The 17,590-nt window shown below is 36.0% G+C and overlaps 1 protein-coding gene across 1 annotated transcript in view; it reads right to left on the bottom strand.

Moving 5' to 3' along the window:
• LOC150089365 (DIS3-like exonuclease 1) overlaps positions 1-17,590 on the bottom strand; it is a 280,186-nt gene that overhangs the window by 130,050 nt on the left and 132,546 nt on the right. Inside the window, exon 10 of the mRNA XM_090389957.1 lies at positions 8,312-8,465. Within this exon, the coding sequence (XP_090246083.1) occupies positions 8,312-8,465 (154 nt within the window). The remainder of the gene's footprint in view (positions 1-8,311; positions 8,466-17,590) is intronic.

Here is a 17,590-nt window from a genome sequence, read left to right as displayed (position 1 = left end):
TCCAAACTACCTAACACTGCCTTGACGGCATCAGCAAATATTCTTGCACCCTTTCTATTAAAGTGTATCCTATCCCTGTAGAAGCAGTCTCTCCTTTAAACAAGCACAGACCACACAGTTGTGGTTTATGGCTAGAATATGTGGAACTTATGGTTTTCATTCATAAAGTGGAACACTATGTCACTTCTTTCATTATGCAGAAAGACTCTGCAATCTTGTACTTGTAGCACAGGAGGAAAGGTCTATACCACACTGGGCAGTCACAGGCTTCAGATCAGGATTGAAGGCTATGCCAGTGACAATAGGGAGAGGAACATGAGGGAGAGAAAAAGCATTCTGTTCCATAAATGAAAATCATCTTCTATGTCAGATGCCCACCCATTCTATCACTAGACTAGAATCAGTAGGAACATGGGGGAAGGTCAAACCCTTTCCCTGGCTTTTCTTGCTACGTGCACTTTATTCCCATTCGATATTTTTGTCCAGACAGGTGCTGCTGAAAGAACTCCCCTCCCCCTGCCAACTTCCCTCAGGAGGAAGAGGACACAAGCAGCTCCCAGCCATCACACAATCTGGAACACTCCAAAGATTCAAGCTTGCTGAAAAGAGGTACCAGACAGATGGTTCTCTTTCCTCCACCTCCCTCCACTGAGACAGAACAGCTTCTAGCTGTTTACCTGATTAGTATACCTCATTACATCATCCAATCAGACTATGTTGTTTCACACTGTTTTCAATATGGTAGCACCATTTCTGTAAAAATATTATAAGGAGGAACATATCTGCTTAATGCAGGGATAATCACAGGCTGTAAATAACTGAGATATCAGTATCCACTATTTTGCCCGTTCTCCAAACAGCCACCTGCAATGAAAAAGGGTGCAATAATAAAGGCTGATATAGAGTCACATCCAATGGTGAGCTGGAGCTGGCTTGCACGAGCCAGTTGCTAAATTTTCAAGGATTTTGAGAGTCGGTTGTTAAATTTTCAAGAATTTTCTGAGCCAGTTGTTAAACCGACAATGGCTATAAACTAGAGCAGCACGCACTTCAATCCAAAATGGCTAGCAGCATTTAAGCTTATATGGAAAATCAGCTGTGGCGCACTTATTTCGGCACCCTTTGTGCTTCCTTTCTCCCACCCCTTCCCTATGCAGCAGCATGTGTAGGGATTATCTTGGCTAGCAATTTTACAGGAATATTATTTCCAACAAACACCCTGCTTCAGTCCCATTCCATTTTCAAGCGAAGTTAGTCCGCTGCTATGAAAATTATCAAGTGAAATTAACTAATTATTTCTATTCTATCTACAAAATTTAAACTCTCAATATACATAACCAGAAGTGTTTTCTTTAATGTCCCCAAGTTTAAAATTCAGAAAAATCTATTAATTAATGCCAAAACAGCAAAAATGTACATTTAACTATGCATTTACATTTTTTTAATTATTCCCGAGAAAAACAATCAAGCATTGACTTTGATTATAGAACGTGTCACTGAATATCTGTTTGAATTTCCCACGCGTGTGCTCCACCACTGACTAAAGTGAATTATAGGTTACATAGAGCAGTGAGTGAGGCAGAAGGCCCCATAACTCACGAGTGTGATACAGGAAAAAAACATTCACGCAACTGTTTCTTAGCATAAGAAACATAACCGAAAGAATTGCAAGGAATTGTTTTTGAAAAGAAAAGAACACACTTCCTTTCTTCAATGTGTATTGTATCTACTAACACACAAAATCAAGGAAATTCATCTATCAGAAGTCACACTGGAAATAGAAAAAAATGGTGTAAAACTGATAACACTCAAATGTGCATTTAATAAAAGAAAGGGTGTTTTATTGTAATTGTTTTTAAGGTACAATATCAATCAGCACAGCACATTTTATGGATGTATATTTTTTCTTCTAACGAAATGTCCAGAAAATATTTCTATCGATAGCTGCATTATAAACTTCGAAAACTGCTATTGAAGGAACTTCACATGAACATTCGTAAAATCAAACAATGGCATAACCAGGATTTTTTGTCAGACATTCACAAAAACAGTGCCAATTGCCTAATGCTCATCTATCTTTTTTATTTTAGGTTTTAAATAAGGTGCCTGAATACCTGTACATGTCTGTATAACAAAAACATTATATGAAACACGGAAGCACAAAGGGTGCCAAAATAATCGTTTATAAATGATTATTTTGGCATTAGTAGAGACATATGATGCAAGAAAGCAAGCTTATACAGAATCAACCAAAAAAAAAAAAAACCTTCCCATTTCATCCCCATCCATTGGCTCCAAATGTTTGTCTAGTTCTGCCTTGAATTTATTTAAGCTGTCCACTTCTACAATGACAGATGGAAGAAATCAACCATCAGCTGGCTGACGGCACACATCTATTCTACAATTGTCTTTTTCCAATTTTAATTTATGTCCCCTCAGGTGATTAATCTGGGCAAGAGGAAGAATCCTATCAGCATTGAGCTTGCTCAAACCATTCAAGGCCTTATACACTCAATCAGATCACCTCGCAGGTGCCTAGTCTCCAGACACTGTAATTTGCATATAAGCCTTTCTTCATAACAGCAACCCTTTGTTCCATTCACTAATGTTGTTGCCCTTCTCTGTACTCATTCCGGCAGCTCTACATCCTTCCTAAAATGAGGCCTCCAGACCTATATACAGTACTCAAGGTGTGGCATGACCATTGCCTTATACAAGGGGATAATCACCTCCTTATCTCTGCAAGAAAAATTCCTGTTATCTTTGACGAGACACCATGAGCTACTCTTGCAGACCGTCTGCACTGCTCAGAAAACTTCACTTTATTAATATATTTAGGACATTTTTTTTTATTTGTTACATATATATGATATGTTGTATAAAATATAAGCAGAACTATACAAATATGAAAAGAAAAACATGTGAAACAAAATGAACTGCAAAAATAATACATAAATGATGAATTATAGATAGAAAAGTTAATATTTTTAAAAACATTGAATAAATACTTAAGTTGTACAATGTATATCGCGGTATTAATTTTCTAAAAATGTGCCATAATACCAGATTCCAGTATCAGGAGGGTACAATGCACCTGCTGACCTAACTCTGGCTATGCCACTGAACAGTAGTAATCCTTTAGCATTAGTAGAGGTATACGATGCAAGAAAGCAAACTTATGCAGCATCAGCCAAAAAAAAAAAAAAACCCTCCCATTTCATCCCTCCATTTGTTCTAAATGCCTGTCCAGCTCAGCCTTAAATTTATTTAGGCTATTACCTTCCGCAACAAAAGATGGAAGCCTGTGCCACCAATCAACTACCCGCTGGCTAAAGGCAAAATTTCCGCACATCTATTCTACAACTATCTTTCCTCAATTTGAAACTGTGCCCCCTCAGGTTCTTAGTCTGAGCAAGAGGAAGAATCCCATCAGCATTCAGCTTGCTCAACCCTTATACATCTCAGTCAGATCACCTCCTAGGTGCCTACTCTCCAGGTGCTGCAATTTGCAGAACTTAAGCCTTTCTTGGTAAGAGCACCCCTTTGTTCCCCTCACCAATCTTGTTGCCCTTCTTTGTACTCGTTCTAGCAACTCTACATCCTTCCTAAAATGAGGCCTCCAGACCTGTACACAGTACTCTAAGTGTGGCCTGACCATTGCCTTGTATAACGGGATTATTTTATTGCACGGAAAGTAATCCATTACGGTGTGGGTAGTGGAAAAAGGGCAGCGTTAACACTAGCCAAATTGGCCATGGCCGGAGGCCTCATTTTCAGTGTAAATATTTTCTAAAGTAGTGATAAAAATTTCTAATAATAACAGTAAACCAAGAAAATGTGTAATATAAAAGCATACTTAAACTTAACTTGTTAAGTGTTTAAATTTTATTCTTATGCCTTTTTATTGTACAATAAATAAGTTAAAAATTTATATTAAAACATGTTTGTTTTAATATTAAAACATTTTTGTCCTCTTATCTTACAATTTAACAAGGAATTATTAATCACAATATAAATATAAAAACCTATATAGTATTTGTATTTATATGTATGTGCTATATAAATAAATAAATAAATAAATAAATTTTCTGTTTATACTCCGCGACGACCAAACGGTCAGAGGAGTTCGCATGATAGATTGAATACGAGAAACAGCACCGTATTCAGTAGTCACGGGCTTGAACCCCGGTCACTCAAGGTATATGTACTTAGGCACCCACGCGCCTGACCACTAGGCTACGGCAGCCTTGATATATATATATATATATATATATATTGAAGGGGCTAGAATATATATATATATATATATATATATATATATATTCTAGGGGTGTGCAACTAAGGCACTTGCCATAAGCACCATGCCGTTAATAAAATATGCTTTGTACATTTAACATTCAATATCAAGTTTCTGCTTTCTCTCTACTCCAAATACAAAATATCTTTTCTTATTTATTGTACTGTTAGGACAGTTAGGTTTTCACTAACTACAATTATATCACAGCAATAGATACAGTCAATGCTTGCTTTTTTTGGGACGGTACAGTGTATGGGAACCTTTATCAACAGTCATGTGTGATACTTGGATGCAGTACATTTCAAAATTTGTAATATTCAGTAAATGTTTTTCACATAGCTATTTAACTATGTGCTGGATTTGGCACAATATAGCCCCAGCTGCTCATGCACCAAAAAAAACCAAAACCAAACCGAACCAAAAACTATGTGCTTATAGTTATTTAACTAAATTTGCATTTTTTGATGTATATTGTTAAGATTTTTGCTATATAAAACTTTATAACCATTTTTAGAATTTTAAATTACTCAACTGGACCTCTGTTTAAAGGACTCCTTTATGTATAATTTTTCTATTTAGCAAATTTTTTTGAATTCCTCTTAGTAATTACATTTAAAATAGTTTCCATTGAGCGGAGACAATTTTCATATAACGAATGGATTACAAGAGACTTAAGGGTACGCACTGTTTGCACTTCTGGCCTTCAGGCAATTAGTGCTGCTGCTAAGCACGAATTACAAGAGCTAAAGGGATTACCATTCTACAACTTAGTGGTACTCGTAAAACTTATCTGACCAATTGTGCCATACCGAGAAGTTGCGCTGGTGAACAGGTCAAGGGGTATTCCCAAATTCTCTAACAGGAGCTACTGTAAGTGCCCTATTAGAGAATTAGCAGAGAGTGATTTCCTTAGACCTCGACAAATAACCATCTCTTGTTTCGCAGAAGTGTGTCATCCACACTTTCCGTAAATTTTCCCTATCTCTGTTTACATGGTCAGTACCTGAATATCTGAATGACTGACATTTTGTGGACAGTTGTAAAAAAAAAATTCTAATTTAAGAACTAGTGAAAATATCGATGATGAGAGAAGAAAATGAGGACAATGAAGATATTAAACCTTCTAAACATGAAATGTTGGCAGTTTTTGAAACTTCGTCGATGCCTGCAGTGTGAACAAAATGTTCTTGAAAATACAAAGTATATTAAAACAAATATGGATACTTTGTTAATGATCGATATATGCTAAAATCCAGTGTACAATAAAAGATACCCAAATATTTTTCAAAATGATTCTTAATATTGTGTGCATCATATATGTATGAAAAAAAAAATCATACTTAATATGTTATGTATTAATAAATTGTTTTGAAATGTTAGAAAAATTTTTTCTAATAATTTCTAACCAGCTCCCCCTGGCAGTGAAAACACACCAGAGCCCGGGAGAGGCAAATCACGTCGCATGGCATCATCCACTCGAAGGATCATGGGAGACAGGTGGCACCACCTAGCGGCAGAGACCACAATTAAAATCGGTTCAAATCACCAGTACCCCTACTTTCTTTTAGAGAGCTGGTTGCTAAAAATTTACCAGCACACCCCTGGTCACATCACCGATAACCATAACTCAGCAAGCTAGTGGTTCTTCCGTGTCATATGAGGATTTTCTCTAGCCCACATACTAGAGTTAACAACTCCATAAATTTAGAAACAGCTCATAAAAAAGTTAAAATTGGACAAGTGAATAAAGTCTGTAAAAAAATTCAGGTGTCCATAAAAACATAGTGCTAGAAATTTTCAGGGGTTTAAATACATATATATTCATCTTATATATGAATATATATGTATCTACTATTTAGAGGGTTGGAACTGTTTTTTTAATGAAAGAAATCAAAAACAAAACAATATCAAGGGTCTCTCTGTAAGGCTGTAAGGGACTCTGAATATGGGGTCCCATGCTGTAACTCCCCTTTAACATTCAAATAATAATCAAGTTGATGTTGATTTTAAAATTTTGTTCCTCGTGGTGAGTTTCCCTACCACTTGCTCCATTTTGGAGCAAACTGAAATTATTCATAATAAGATATCCACCTTTATCAATCTGGAGCAAAAATCACTCATTCACCCTTGCTTGTACATTCCATCTGCAAAAGTGCTCATCATAATTTTCACAATCACATCATCTGAAGATTACTACCATTCTCATTATATCTTTGCTTCCAATAACTCCCACAGATTCTGCACCAACATGCATAACTTCTGAATCTGTGAATGTTTTTGTCATGCTCAGACTGCTCTTGATAAGAAGTGTTATCCAATTACCACTTTCATCTTCCCTATCCTTTCTACACACATTATATAGACACAGAGAAACTCATCATCCCTGTTACCATTATTAATGGTATGAATTAAACTGTATTAATTTAAATTTCTGAGTGACCACATGCCTATTAGCTCTATTATGTCAGTGTTATTAACCATGCATTTGAAATCACTCATTTTATTGACAACAAGATTCACTCATTTTACCGACAACAAGATACTGGCAGAGGATACATTCCAGCTAATAGATAAAAGGAATATACAAAATAGGTTCCTTCTACCTACAAGCTCAGGAATGCTAATAAAAATAACCCCCTAAAAGACATGTAGAGTCCCTCAAGTCTTGAATTAATCCAGAAGGCTTTCATAGTATGCACTCCCTCACCTTGTGTCAGGACTGCAGACACACGCACACATTTGGACCTAACTTATGGCATTTTTTTTTTCAGTATGGCTCTATTTATTTAATGATTTATCTAACAAATCATCAGTTTGTGTGCTTAATATCACTTTTCTGCTCATGACTAATAATGCTCTCTTTACCACCACCCCTTAAAAGATGAAAATCTTTTAGTTAAATCATCAGTTACTCCTGGAAAATTATGCCTTGGTCCACCTATCCTTATTACAAAAAATTTTACTTGTTTCCCTGACAATGGAATCTCTCAATCTTCAATCAAAGCAATACACAGTTCAGTTGACTGTTCTGCTCTGAAGATTATCAGGAATGCATCACCTGATTCACCAGACACTTTAGTCTTGACAACACCCCAATTTTATTTGCCGCTAGAGCATCCACCTATTTCTTCAGTGACTGAATTTCATCTAGAAATGCACCAAGTTGAATTTAAGATCAGTACATTCTTACATTAGAAACAAAAAAAAAAAAAAAAAAGAATAACTAGATGGGCTAGGATTACCTACTAAATTTACTTTGGAGTATATGTCACAGGCTATACAAGCAATGAGTATTACACATGAATCCTATGGCCATTCCTGTCTGAGTCATGATGTCCTTGGATAAAGTATTCGAAGTGGATCTCATAGCAACCATTTTATTTAATTTACAAAATATTACAGAATTAAATTAAAATATTACAATAATTAAATTAACAAAATATTACAATAATTAAATTAACAAAATATTACAATAATTAAATTAACAAAATATTACAATAATTAAATTAACAAAATATTACAATAATTAAATTAAAAAATATTACAGTAATTTAAGGACATACTAATAATTACAGATATAATATTCAAGCTGATAAAAATTATCAACTTTACAGAATTTAAGAATTTAAACTTACCCGATACCATAAAGAATGCAGCTTACCAGAATTAGCTTTCCAAAAAGTAAGAATTAAATATACAAATTATCACAGAAAATAAGGTCAGAAATTGCTAAAATTAAAGCAAAAGTAAAAATTAATTGACTGAATTCTTTACATACACCTCTAATTATTTATAATGTAATATACTTGGATACTAAAGCTATGAGATTCATCTACTCTGAGTCCAACCACTCGGCACACATTTGATTCATCCTAGCATATTTCACACTCATCCATGTATAATTCAGAAATATTTATCTAAATATGTATCTTTTATTTGTTGAAAAATGAATACAATAAAAGAATTTATTACTTTTAAGATTTCTTTATAAGAGATAAAAAGAAAACAACATACCAGATTTTTTGAAAATAATGATGTTTTCACCCCATGCTCAACAAGAAGAGTTGATATTTCAGTCTCCAAAAGGCCAATTTCCCCAAGGGATTTTACAAAGTGACCATTAGGATACTGTGAATCTACATCCCAATTATCTATTCTTACTATTATCCTGCCCAGAAAAAAAAAAAAAATAATAATTCTTTACATTCTACTTTAAATTATCCTTTATATTTTTATCATCAACTTTATATTTTTATTAATAACTGATAAGCTACTTATCAACTTAACTGATAAATGTGTATGATATACACTGAGTGATCACTGAATTATGACCACCTACCTAATACTCCGTAGGTCCTCCTTTTGCCTTCAGTACAGCAGCAATCCGACATGGCATTGATTCAACATGATGTCAGAAGCATTTGGAAGGTACGGCCAACCAAAGCTGTGTGTAATGCAGCTAGCAATGCAGGTATGGAGGTGAGTGATGTATCCAGATGGCTGATATGCCATTCCATAGTGTCCCTCAAGTGCTCTATGGAATTGATATCGGGGAATGTTTGGAAGCCAATCGATATGCTGAAAGTCAGAACTGTGTTCCTCAAACCATTTCTGCACATCGAATGCCCGATGGCTCGGCACATTGTCATCTTGGAAGACACCATTGCCATTCAAGAAAAAGTGTAACATAGCAGGGTGTACACAGTCAGCAAGCAGTTGACGATAGCAGAGACCACTGATATGTTGTTCCCCATGCACCAGAGGTCCAAGTTCCTGCCAGTGAAACATGCTCCACACCATACAACCATCTCCACCAGCCTGCACTTTTGATACCATGCATGATGAATCAAGAGCCTCGTGTTGTTGATGCCAAATCTGTACACGACCATCCATGGTGTGGAGTAAATAACATGACTCATCCAACCAGCACACTTTCTTCCAGTCTTCTAACGTACAACTTGCATGCTCTTTATACCAGGCGAGTCTTTTACGCTGATGAACCTTGGTTAGGAGAGGATGTCGTGGGTGTCGTCTGCTGGTATAGCCCATACATGCGAACATGTGACGCATGGTCATGCCAGCAGCAGCCACCGGGTTGGCCCATGTTGTATTGGGTAGTCAACGCTTCACAACAGTGCCGCACCTGTTTGCCTGTACGAGTCGTCAGACCCAGTGCTCACCTCTAACACCAACCTTTTGCTGACCTTTGCAGTTTTGCCATCGAGTCGTTTTTTGACCATTTTGATGGCAGTACTGGTACACACTAACTACGGCGGCTCTCAAACACCCAACCTGTTCAGTTTTTGGAAATTGAGGCACCAGCTCATCAAGCACCCACAATCTGTCCTTTATCAAATTCCGATAAATCCTTCCCTAACACTAACTTGCCTTCACTAACTCCTCACTCTCATACCTCACGTGGTCAATGCATTCAGTTTTCATTGGGGTGGTCAAATTCAGTGATCATTCAGTGTATATACTCAGAGCCAATTTATTGCAACCATCGAGCTGTTAATGTGTAGGGCCTCCTTACCCAAAACACAGCAGCAGCCACCTCAGCGCAAACAACATTAAATAACAGTAATGTTCCTTTAAGAAAGGGGGAAAAAAAAAAACTCTTAATCAAAATCAAAAGATTTTGATTATGATTTGATTTACCACAAACAAATAATAAAATTAAGTGAAAAATAATAAAAAATGCAATTTTGCTGACCTAATGACAGCTGCCCCATCACAAGCTGAAATGATAAAATTTTCTCTCAGGAAATAATCTGTGAAACCAGAAATGCTGAGGTACTGCAAAAGTGTTTGGAATATTCCTTCAGCTGTCATGTTTTTTTAGTTCTAACAAGTTTGTTCTAAGAGATAAAGAAAAATGTTTACTGGTTCAGGATTTGTTTTAAAGAAAACAGTGTGTACGTAGACAATCAAGGTGGATATGTGATTTGTTGTGATTTCATCATTAAGCAAAGAAATTTCGCATTGGCTGTCAATAATGTTTTGTAAGAGAGTTTTTTCATTTCTCGCAGTGTGTGACTGACTGTTAATGCAGGATCCCATATTAACATCATTTAGCTCTTGTATGTCTGTTTTGCTCTCAAAATTGACTAATTAATAAAAGCTTTTCAACAAACATTTTCTAATGTTTTTTTTTCTCATTGCACAATATATTTTCAGCTGATTTATGAGCTAAGCTATTTTTATGATCATGGATTTTTTTTCACAATGCTGTAATTTGTTGCTTTTTACCTTAACCAAAATGTGTTATTTGAATATCCAACCATTCGTTCGATAATGTTATACCGTGTTGAGAATGTGCGCAATACAAAATGCAATACAAACAGCTACAATTTCACACTGATTGTCAAAAGCAAGAAATCATTTCCTATGGTTTATGGTTAATGAAGCAATTTTAAGAATTACAATTTTTTTTTTTTTTTTTTGTGGCAATTCTCTTATTTTAAAAGGTAATTCTTCGTTATTTTGACAACACATAAAATGTAATTATGGTATTGCCCTCTACTGTTGATCACGAAGGCAAACATCGGCTTTTTCAAATTTGTCCCTTCTTTTGAATTCGTAAATTTATTGAATAAAATTTTATAGCCAGCACTAAATAGTCTTAGAGAAATTGTAAGCAGTTTGCAGGGTCATCTGTCCTTTCATGTGTTTTTTTCAGTGCTGGATGGATTTAAACTGCTTAGATAATGGAATGATCTTAATGTGTTCAGCAAAACAAATTTTGCCTTTATGAGTTTCTTTAGTATTGCACTACTTTCAAAGAGACAGCCATGCTGGAAGGTTATCTGGCCATTTCTTTAAGAAATGAAATACTGTTATGACAGTCTGTTTTAGGACTCACTAATTCTTCATCGGATAGCAGGTGTTGTCTAGCAACAATATTCAGAAAAACTGTTGTAAAGAAGTTGTTTTATGTACTACTACGAAGCATATGAAGTCAGAGCTCTAAAGTTATAATATAGTTAATGCTAATATGGCCTCAGAAATTTTAAAAAGTTTACAGGACTGTTTGTTCTTTCATGTGTTTTTTTGTGGCTAACAGGTTTTAAAGTGCTCATACACTGCTCAACAAAATTAAAAGAACACATAGAAAACATGGTGTAACTCGTGCAGCTTGCAGCAGGGCAAAATTTTGGATGGTGTGTATAGAATAACAATGAAATGAGGAGAAAGCAAGAAACTTCAGATAGGTATAAGAATGAATTACTAAAAAGGTCACATTTAAGAAGCAGATACAAGATGCTTGAAAATATGGTCATGTGACATCAGTACGATATATGATCCCCCTCCAACAGCTAAACAGGCCTGACAGTGGTGAAGCACGCTTCATAAAAGGGTGTCTATAGGATTCTGTGCCAACAAATCCCATTCTTCCACCAGCACAGACTTTAGCTTAACAGGTGACCAAGGAGCTGGCTGTCAGTGTGCAATGTGATGCCCATGGGCATTACTACTGTGTTTGATTTGATTTATGTCTGGCAATTATGCTGGTCATGGCAGTCAATGGATATCTTCAGCTTCAAGATATTTCTCCACCACTTGAGCTCTATGTGCAGTGGCATTGTGGTGCATCATGAAAAGAAAATCTGGGCCAACTGCATCCCCTAAAAAAGTCACACATATGCTTCAAGGATCTGTTCTCAGTACCTCTGCACCGTTGCAGTACCCTATCAAAAACATGAAGGGAGTGCAGCCATTAATCATTATTCTGCCCCACACGAGAATTGATCATTATTCTGCCCCACACCACCTCCACTGTAAGTGTCCCTTTCTCCGATGTTGGACAGATTCCTAGTTGTCTCCAGATGAAATAATATCTAGAATCTGTTTTTAGGCTAAAACAGGACTCATTAGAGAACAGAACTGTACCCCATTTGTCAGGGGCTCCAAGTCACATGTTCATGGCACCAGTTTTGACAAGCTCTGTTGTGGTTTTGGATTAACGGGATATAAACCACTGGCTTCCTTGCATACAGTCCACTTGAATTGATCCTTCTTAATACAGTTCAGTTTGAAATGTTTTCACCTGTGGCCACAGAAACTTCAACAGACAGGTAATGACAGGTTCCATCTTCCTGTTAGCACCAGATAGCTGTCTATTCTGGTTGACGTAGCCATCGGGTGACCTTAGCCAGCTTATTTGTAATGGTTCCCGTTTCCCAAGATGACACTGCATGACACATTAAACCAATGTGCCACCTCTGCCTGGCTTCAAGCCATCCAATGGCCTGCCATCTCAAAGAATCATCTAAATCAGTGGTTCCCAAACTACTGATATCTATGGACCCCTTCAAAAATCAAAAAAAGTTTGTGGACCCCTATATATACAGGGTGAATCAGGAGGAATAGTAAATATTTTGGGAGGTTACAGTATCGATTATTCTGAGTAAAAAAAAGTTCATATAAACATGTGTCCAATTCAGCTATTTGAAACTGGCACACACAGCTCCCTTAATCAGATATGATTAAGAAGCAATGAAGCTACTTTCACCCATGACAGTATCAACAACACCCATAACTCTAATATGTGGTCAGACGAAAATCCACATGCCGCTGGAGAAAAATTTTCAACATCGCCTCTCTGTAAACATGTGGTGCGGTATCATCGACAATCAGTTGATTGTGCCTGTTGTGTTACAAAATCGTCTTACACGGCCCATTTACTTAGATTTTACATTTCTGCAGACCGAACTTCCACTAATATTGGAGTCTGCTCCCTTGGCTACAAGGATTGGTATGTACTTTCAGCATGACAGAGTTCCTGCACATTATGCCAGTCTGATGATACAATATCTAAATTGAACTTTCCCTGAACGATGGATCAGCTGCAGTGGTCCCGTTCATTGGCCACCAAGGTCTCCAGACCTCACTCTGTTAGATTTTTGTTTGTGGGGATGGATGAAAAGTGCAGTATACAAAGAAAAGGCAAATACAAGATACAGATTGCTTGCTCGTATTTTGGATACTACAGTCCTCATAAAGGAACACCAAGCTGACCTCAGAAGAACAACACATCACATTACCACAAGAGTTGCAAAGTGCACTGAGGTTGATGGTGGGATTTTTGAACATTTATTGTGAATTGTAAAAAATTTGTCAATTATTTGCGTTTTGCATTATTCAAAAAGTAATAAATACTGTACAAACAATAAGTCATTTATGGTTCTTTAATACCTCTCATAATGGCTTTGTATGCACCAGTTTCAAATAGCTGTATCTCCGTATACATTGAGAATTGGACACATGTTTCTGTGTACTTTTTTACTCAGAATAATCAATACTATAACCTCCCAAAATACCAAAATATTTATTATTATTATTAGCTATATGGTGCAAGGAAGCCTGAGGCTTATGCTGCACAAGCCAAAAAAAAAAAATTCTTTAATACCCAGAGAGAGAGAGAGAGAGAGAGAGAGAGAGAGAGAGAGAGAGAGAGAGAGAGAGAGAGAGAGAGAGAGTAGAAAGGAAGAGAAGAATGAAGATATCCAGCTCAGGACCCTAGGTGTGCCAAGCCCATACTCACCAGATTCCTACTGAATCACCCTGTATAGAGGGGTCCACATTATATATATAAACTCTAATGATTTATTGTAAAACCTGCATTAGGGTTTTTTCTGAAAAGAAAATTCAAAGTTTTATGTTTACAACTCAACTTTATTCTTTTTTTACATAACTATATATAATAACTTTATTTATCATCAATTTGCTATATATAGAATGAATAATTTTACCAGTTTCAGAAGGTTCTTTTTGCAGACCCTCCCCCCCCCCGGAACTGGTATACAGACCCCAGTTTGGGAAACGCTGATCTAAATGATGATTACTTGCCATTCTGAATACTGGAAATGAGGCTATCCCACTGAGCAAGCCAAAACACAGGAATAAAGTGATGTGGTCGCAACCCATGTTTTCATAGGCATGAATAATTTGTATAATGTGCAGTTCTTAATTTGCATGCCAGGATGCCTATTATATTAAATATTCACCTTTAGCAACACTGCTCACAAAATATTTGTGAAAAACATTTTGTTCTGTTAATTTGTCAAGCAGCATATGCAATGGTCTCAATTCTCCAAACAGGCTTTAAACAAATGACAATTAACCATTCAGTGACACCATCAGTTTGAAAGACTGATGGTGTCACTGTACCAGACAAATACCAGAGCAAAGTTCGTTCTGATGTGAGCATTAAGACCATTCAATTATCTAAGCAGATTAAATTCTGCGATTGCAGCAAAACACACAAGGCCAGATCATCCTCCAAACTCCTCACAATATAATTCTAATTTAAAAATGAAATAAATAATTAATCCTGAAAATATATATATATATGCAAAATTAGAAAAGTTGAAACTGTTTCAAATATTCAAGACACAATGAAAAAGAGGATAACAAGTTTGTATATTTCTTATTCGATAAAATAAAACAAAAATACATGAAGTGAAATAATTGCAAATGAGAAATCAGCAAAAAGAAAGTTCAGAAAAAGCAGCTAATAGTTCTTCCAGTGATTATTAGTAGTGACAAATGATGTAAGGAAGTAAACTTATACATCATCAGACAAAAAAAGAAAATATCCCCACCCCATCTGTCCATCCATTCTAATTATTCCTTAATTTATTCAAATGATTCACCTCAATAACACCAGATGGAAGATTGTTCCAACAATCAATAGGGAAAAAGCCTTGTGCATGATCAGGGATCATATCAAAATTAAAATTACTTGACACAACTGACTAAACTTTATTCAAATAAGCACACAAAAATATGTAAAAATAAATTAAAAATAAATCAAGAATGACAAACAATATACTAAAAGTGATAAAAACATACAGAATAAAATGAATCGAAATCACAGAACATAAGAGCAGATAAAATCACAAACATAAATTAATAGCTTTCAAGGCAGTGCACCTTTGTCAACTAAACTAATGCAAGGTACAATATAACATAAATAGCAGGTTTGTCATGTGATAATGGGTAAATCGGGACATGATTGTGCTTAAAAAAAACAACTAATCAGGACTTGAACAATACTGATATTAGCAATCAATCATTCTCTAGCTAAAAGCAAATTTCCACAAATCTATCTTGCATCTATACTTTTTTCAATTTATGTCCTCTTATTTTATTTTTTTTTTTTAGGAGCATTAGCAACTAAGGCCATATTGCTCCGGGATATGCGGTGGTCATTCCCTGACCTTTCCACATCCTCCGTATTTGGTGGTGACGGGCTCGAACCCTGGTCTAATCAAGAAGCATGTGCTATGCACATGCTTCTGCTCCTTCCCACCTGGCTATGGAGGCACCTGTCCTCTTATGTGTGTTGTACAAGAGTAAGAGTGCCAACAGCACATTTATTTTATTCAATCCATTCAAGGTCTTAATTGTGCCAATCAGATCTCCCTGCATGTGCCTAGTTTCCAGATGCCACAATTTGCAGAATTACAAATAGTCTTTCTTGGTAAGGGTATCCTTTTGTGTCCTGGACTAATCTTGTTGCTCTTCTCTGCACTCAATCTAACAGATTCACATCCCTTTTAAAATGAGGTTTCATCTCCTTGTCCCTGCTGAAAAAAAATTGTTGTATATCATTGACAGAATCCCATAAGCTGTCCTAGCAGTGTGCCTGCACTACTCAGAGAACCTCATGTCAGACGACTGTATACTATCCTCCATGTCATTTCTTTCTCCACTACCTCGAATGCAATACCACCCAATAGTATATTATTCTGGAATTAGAACTCCTCCCCATATATTTCCCCCTTGCATTTTTAATGTTAAACATTACTACCTCTTAGCCAAATCTGCCTAATTTTTCCAGGTCTTGATGCAGCATCATACAATGATTTTTGTTGCTAACCACACTGCCAACTTTTTTATCTTCTGAAAACTTTTCTATGAAACTTGATAATGTCTTCATCAGTATCATCAATAAATAATGAAAATTTTAAACAGCCAACACTGAACCCTGAGAATTCCACTAATAACATTAGTCCAAGAAGAGAAGAGGTCCCTCCTTTTATAATGCCCTATCTTCTCCCACTCAGTCATCCCTTTATCCATAGTACAGTAGTGTTTCATGTGGAACAGTATCAAAAGTTTTGTTGAAACCTAAATATATGGTGGAAAAATTAATTTTTGCATCCAGTTCCTTTGTTACTGTATCATAGTAGTTAATCACATTGGTCAGAAAAGAACCTGTTTTGTGATTGCCGTATAACCGCATTCCTGTCAAGATGATCCTGCATTACTTCTATGACCACAATATAACATAAATAGCAGGTTTGTCATGTGATAATGGGTAAACCAGGACATTATGGACAACTAACCAGGACTTTAACAATACTGACATTAGCAATCAATCATTCTCTGGTTAAAAGCAAATTTTCACACATCTATCTTACACCTATACTTTTTTTTCAATTTATGTCCTCTTATGTGTGTTGTCCAAGAAAGAGTAAGGATGCCAACAGACTTCTGTAACTCTGACTTCTGTTCCAGAGAACAAAAGTCAGAGTTATATGTCCAGTCCTCACTTCTTCCTCTGATCCTCTTTATGAATAGGGGCGACAGTAGCACATATCCAAACCACAGAACTACAGTTATACAGCAATCACAACAGGTTCATTAAGGCTAAGTGTTTACTTACCCCTTTTAATATAATTGGATAGATTCCATCAGTTTGAGCCTTATTTACTTTTAGCCTCAACAGTATCTCTTCTACTTTTCTCTCAGTTATGATAATATCATTTAGCTTACAGTTATATGAGGGACATTTGAGAAGTTTATGCCCTGAGTATGAAGGGTTTATTTAAGAATCTGGTAATATATTACTTTTCAACAGTAAATAGTTTTAATAATAATATTTTACTATTATATTGAGGTAAACTTCTCTTATTATTTTACAAATCACTTTTCAACATAGTCCCCCTTTGGGGTCAATACACTTTTGCCATCAATGGTGCAAAGAAAGTTTTCTCCTGCGCCTCCAATAATACATCCACTGCAGCAATAATATCAGTGTCAGCAGAAAAATTGATGCCAGTCAGGTATTTTTTCAATGTAGGAAATAGGTGAAAGTCTCCAAGATTTCAAAGCCAAACTCACAAAATGCAGCAATGGCAATGACAGACTTGTGGTCAGGTATGTTGTCCTGGAGGAACAAGACTCCTTTTCTGAGTTTTCATCACATTTGTCTTTTGACATTTTCATCCAAATGCTTTACAAGTTCTGCATAATTGCTCCTGTTACTGTCTGGCCTGTTTGAAG

The sequence above is a fragment of the Mastigoproctus giganteus genome, chromosome 2 (assembly GCF_048544385.1).
Source record: "Mastigoproctus giganteus isolate SK-2022 chromosome 2, ASM4854438v1, whole genome shotgun sequence".
NCBI lineage: Eukaryota > Metazoa > Arthropoda > Arachnida > Uropygi > Thelyphonidae > Mastigoproctus > Mastigoproctus giganteus.
The sequence above is the reverse complement of the archived record's forward strand: the minus strand, read 5'-3'. Positions and strand labels throughout refer to the sequence as shown.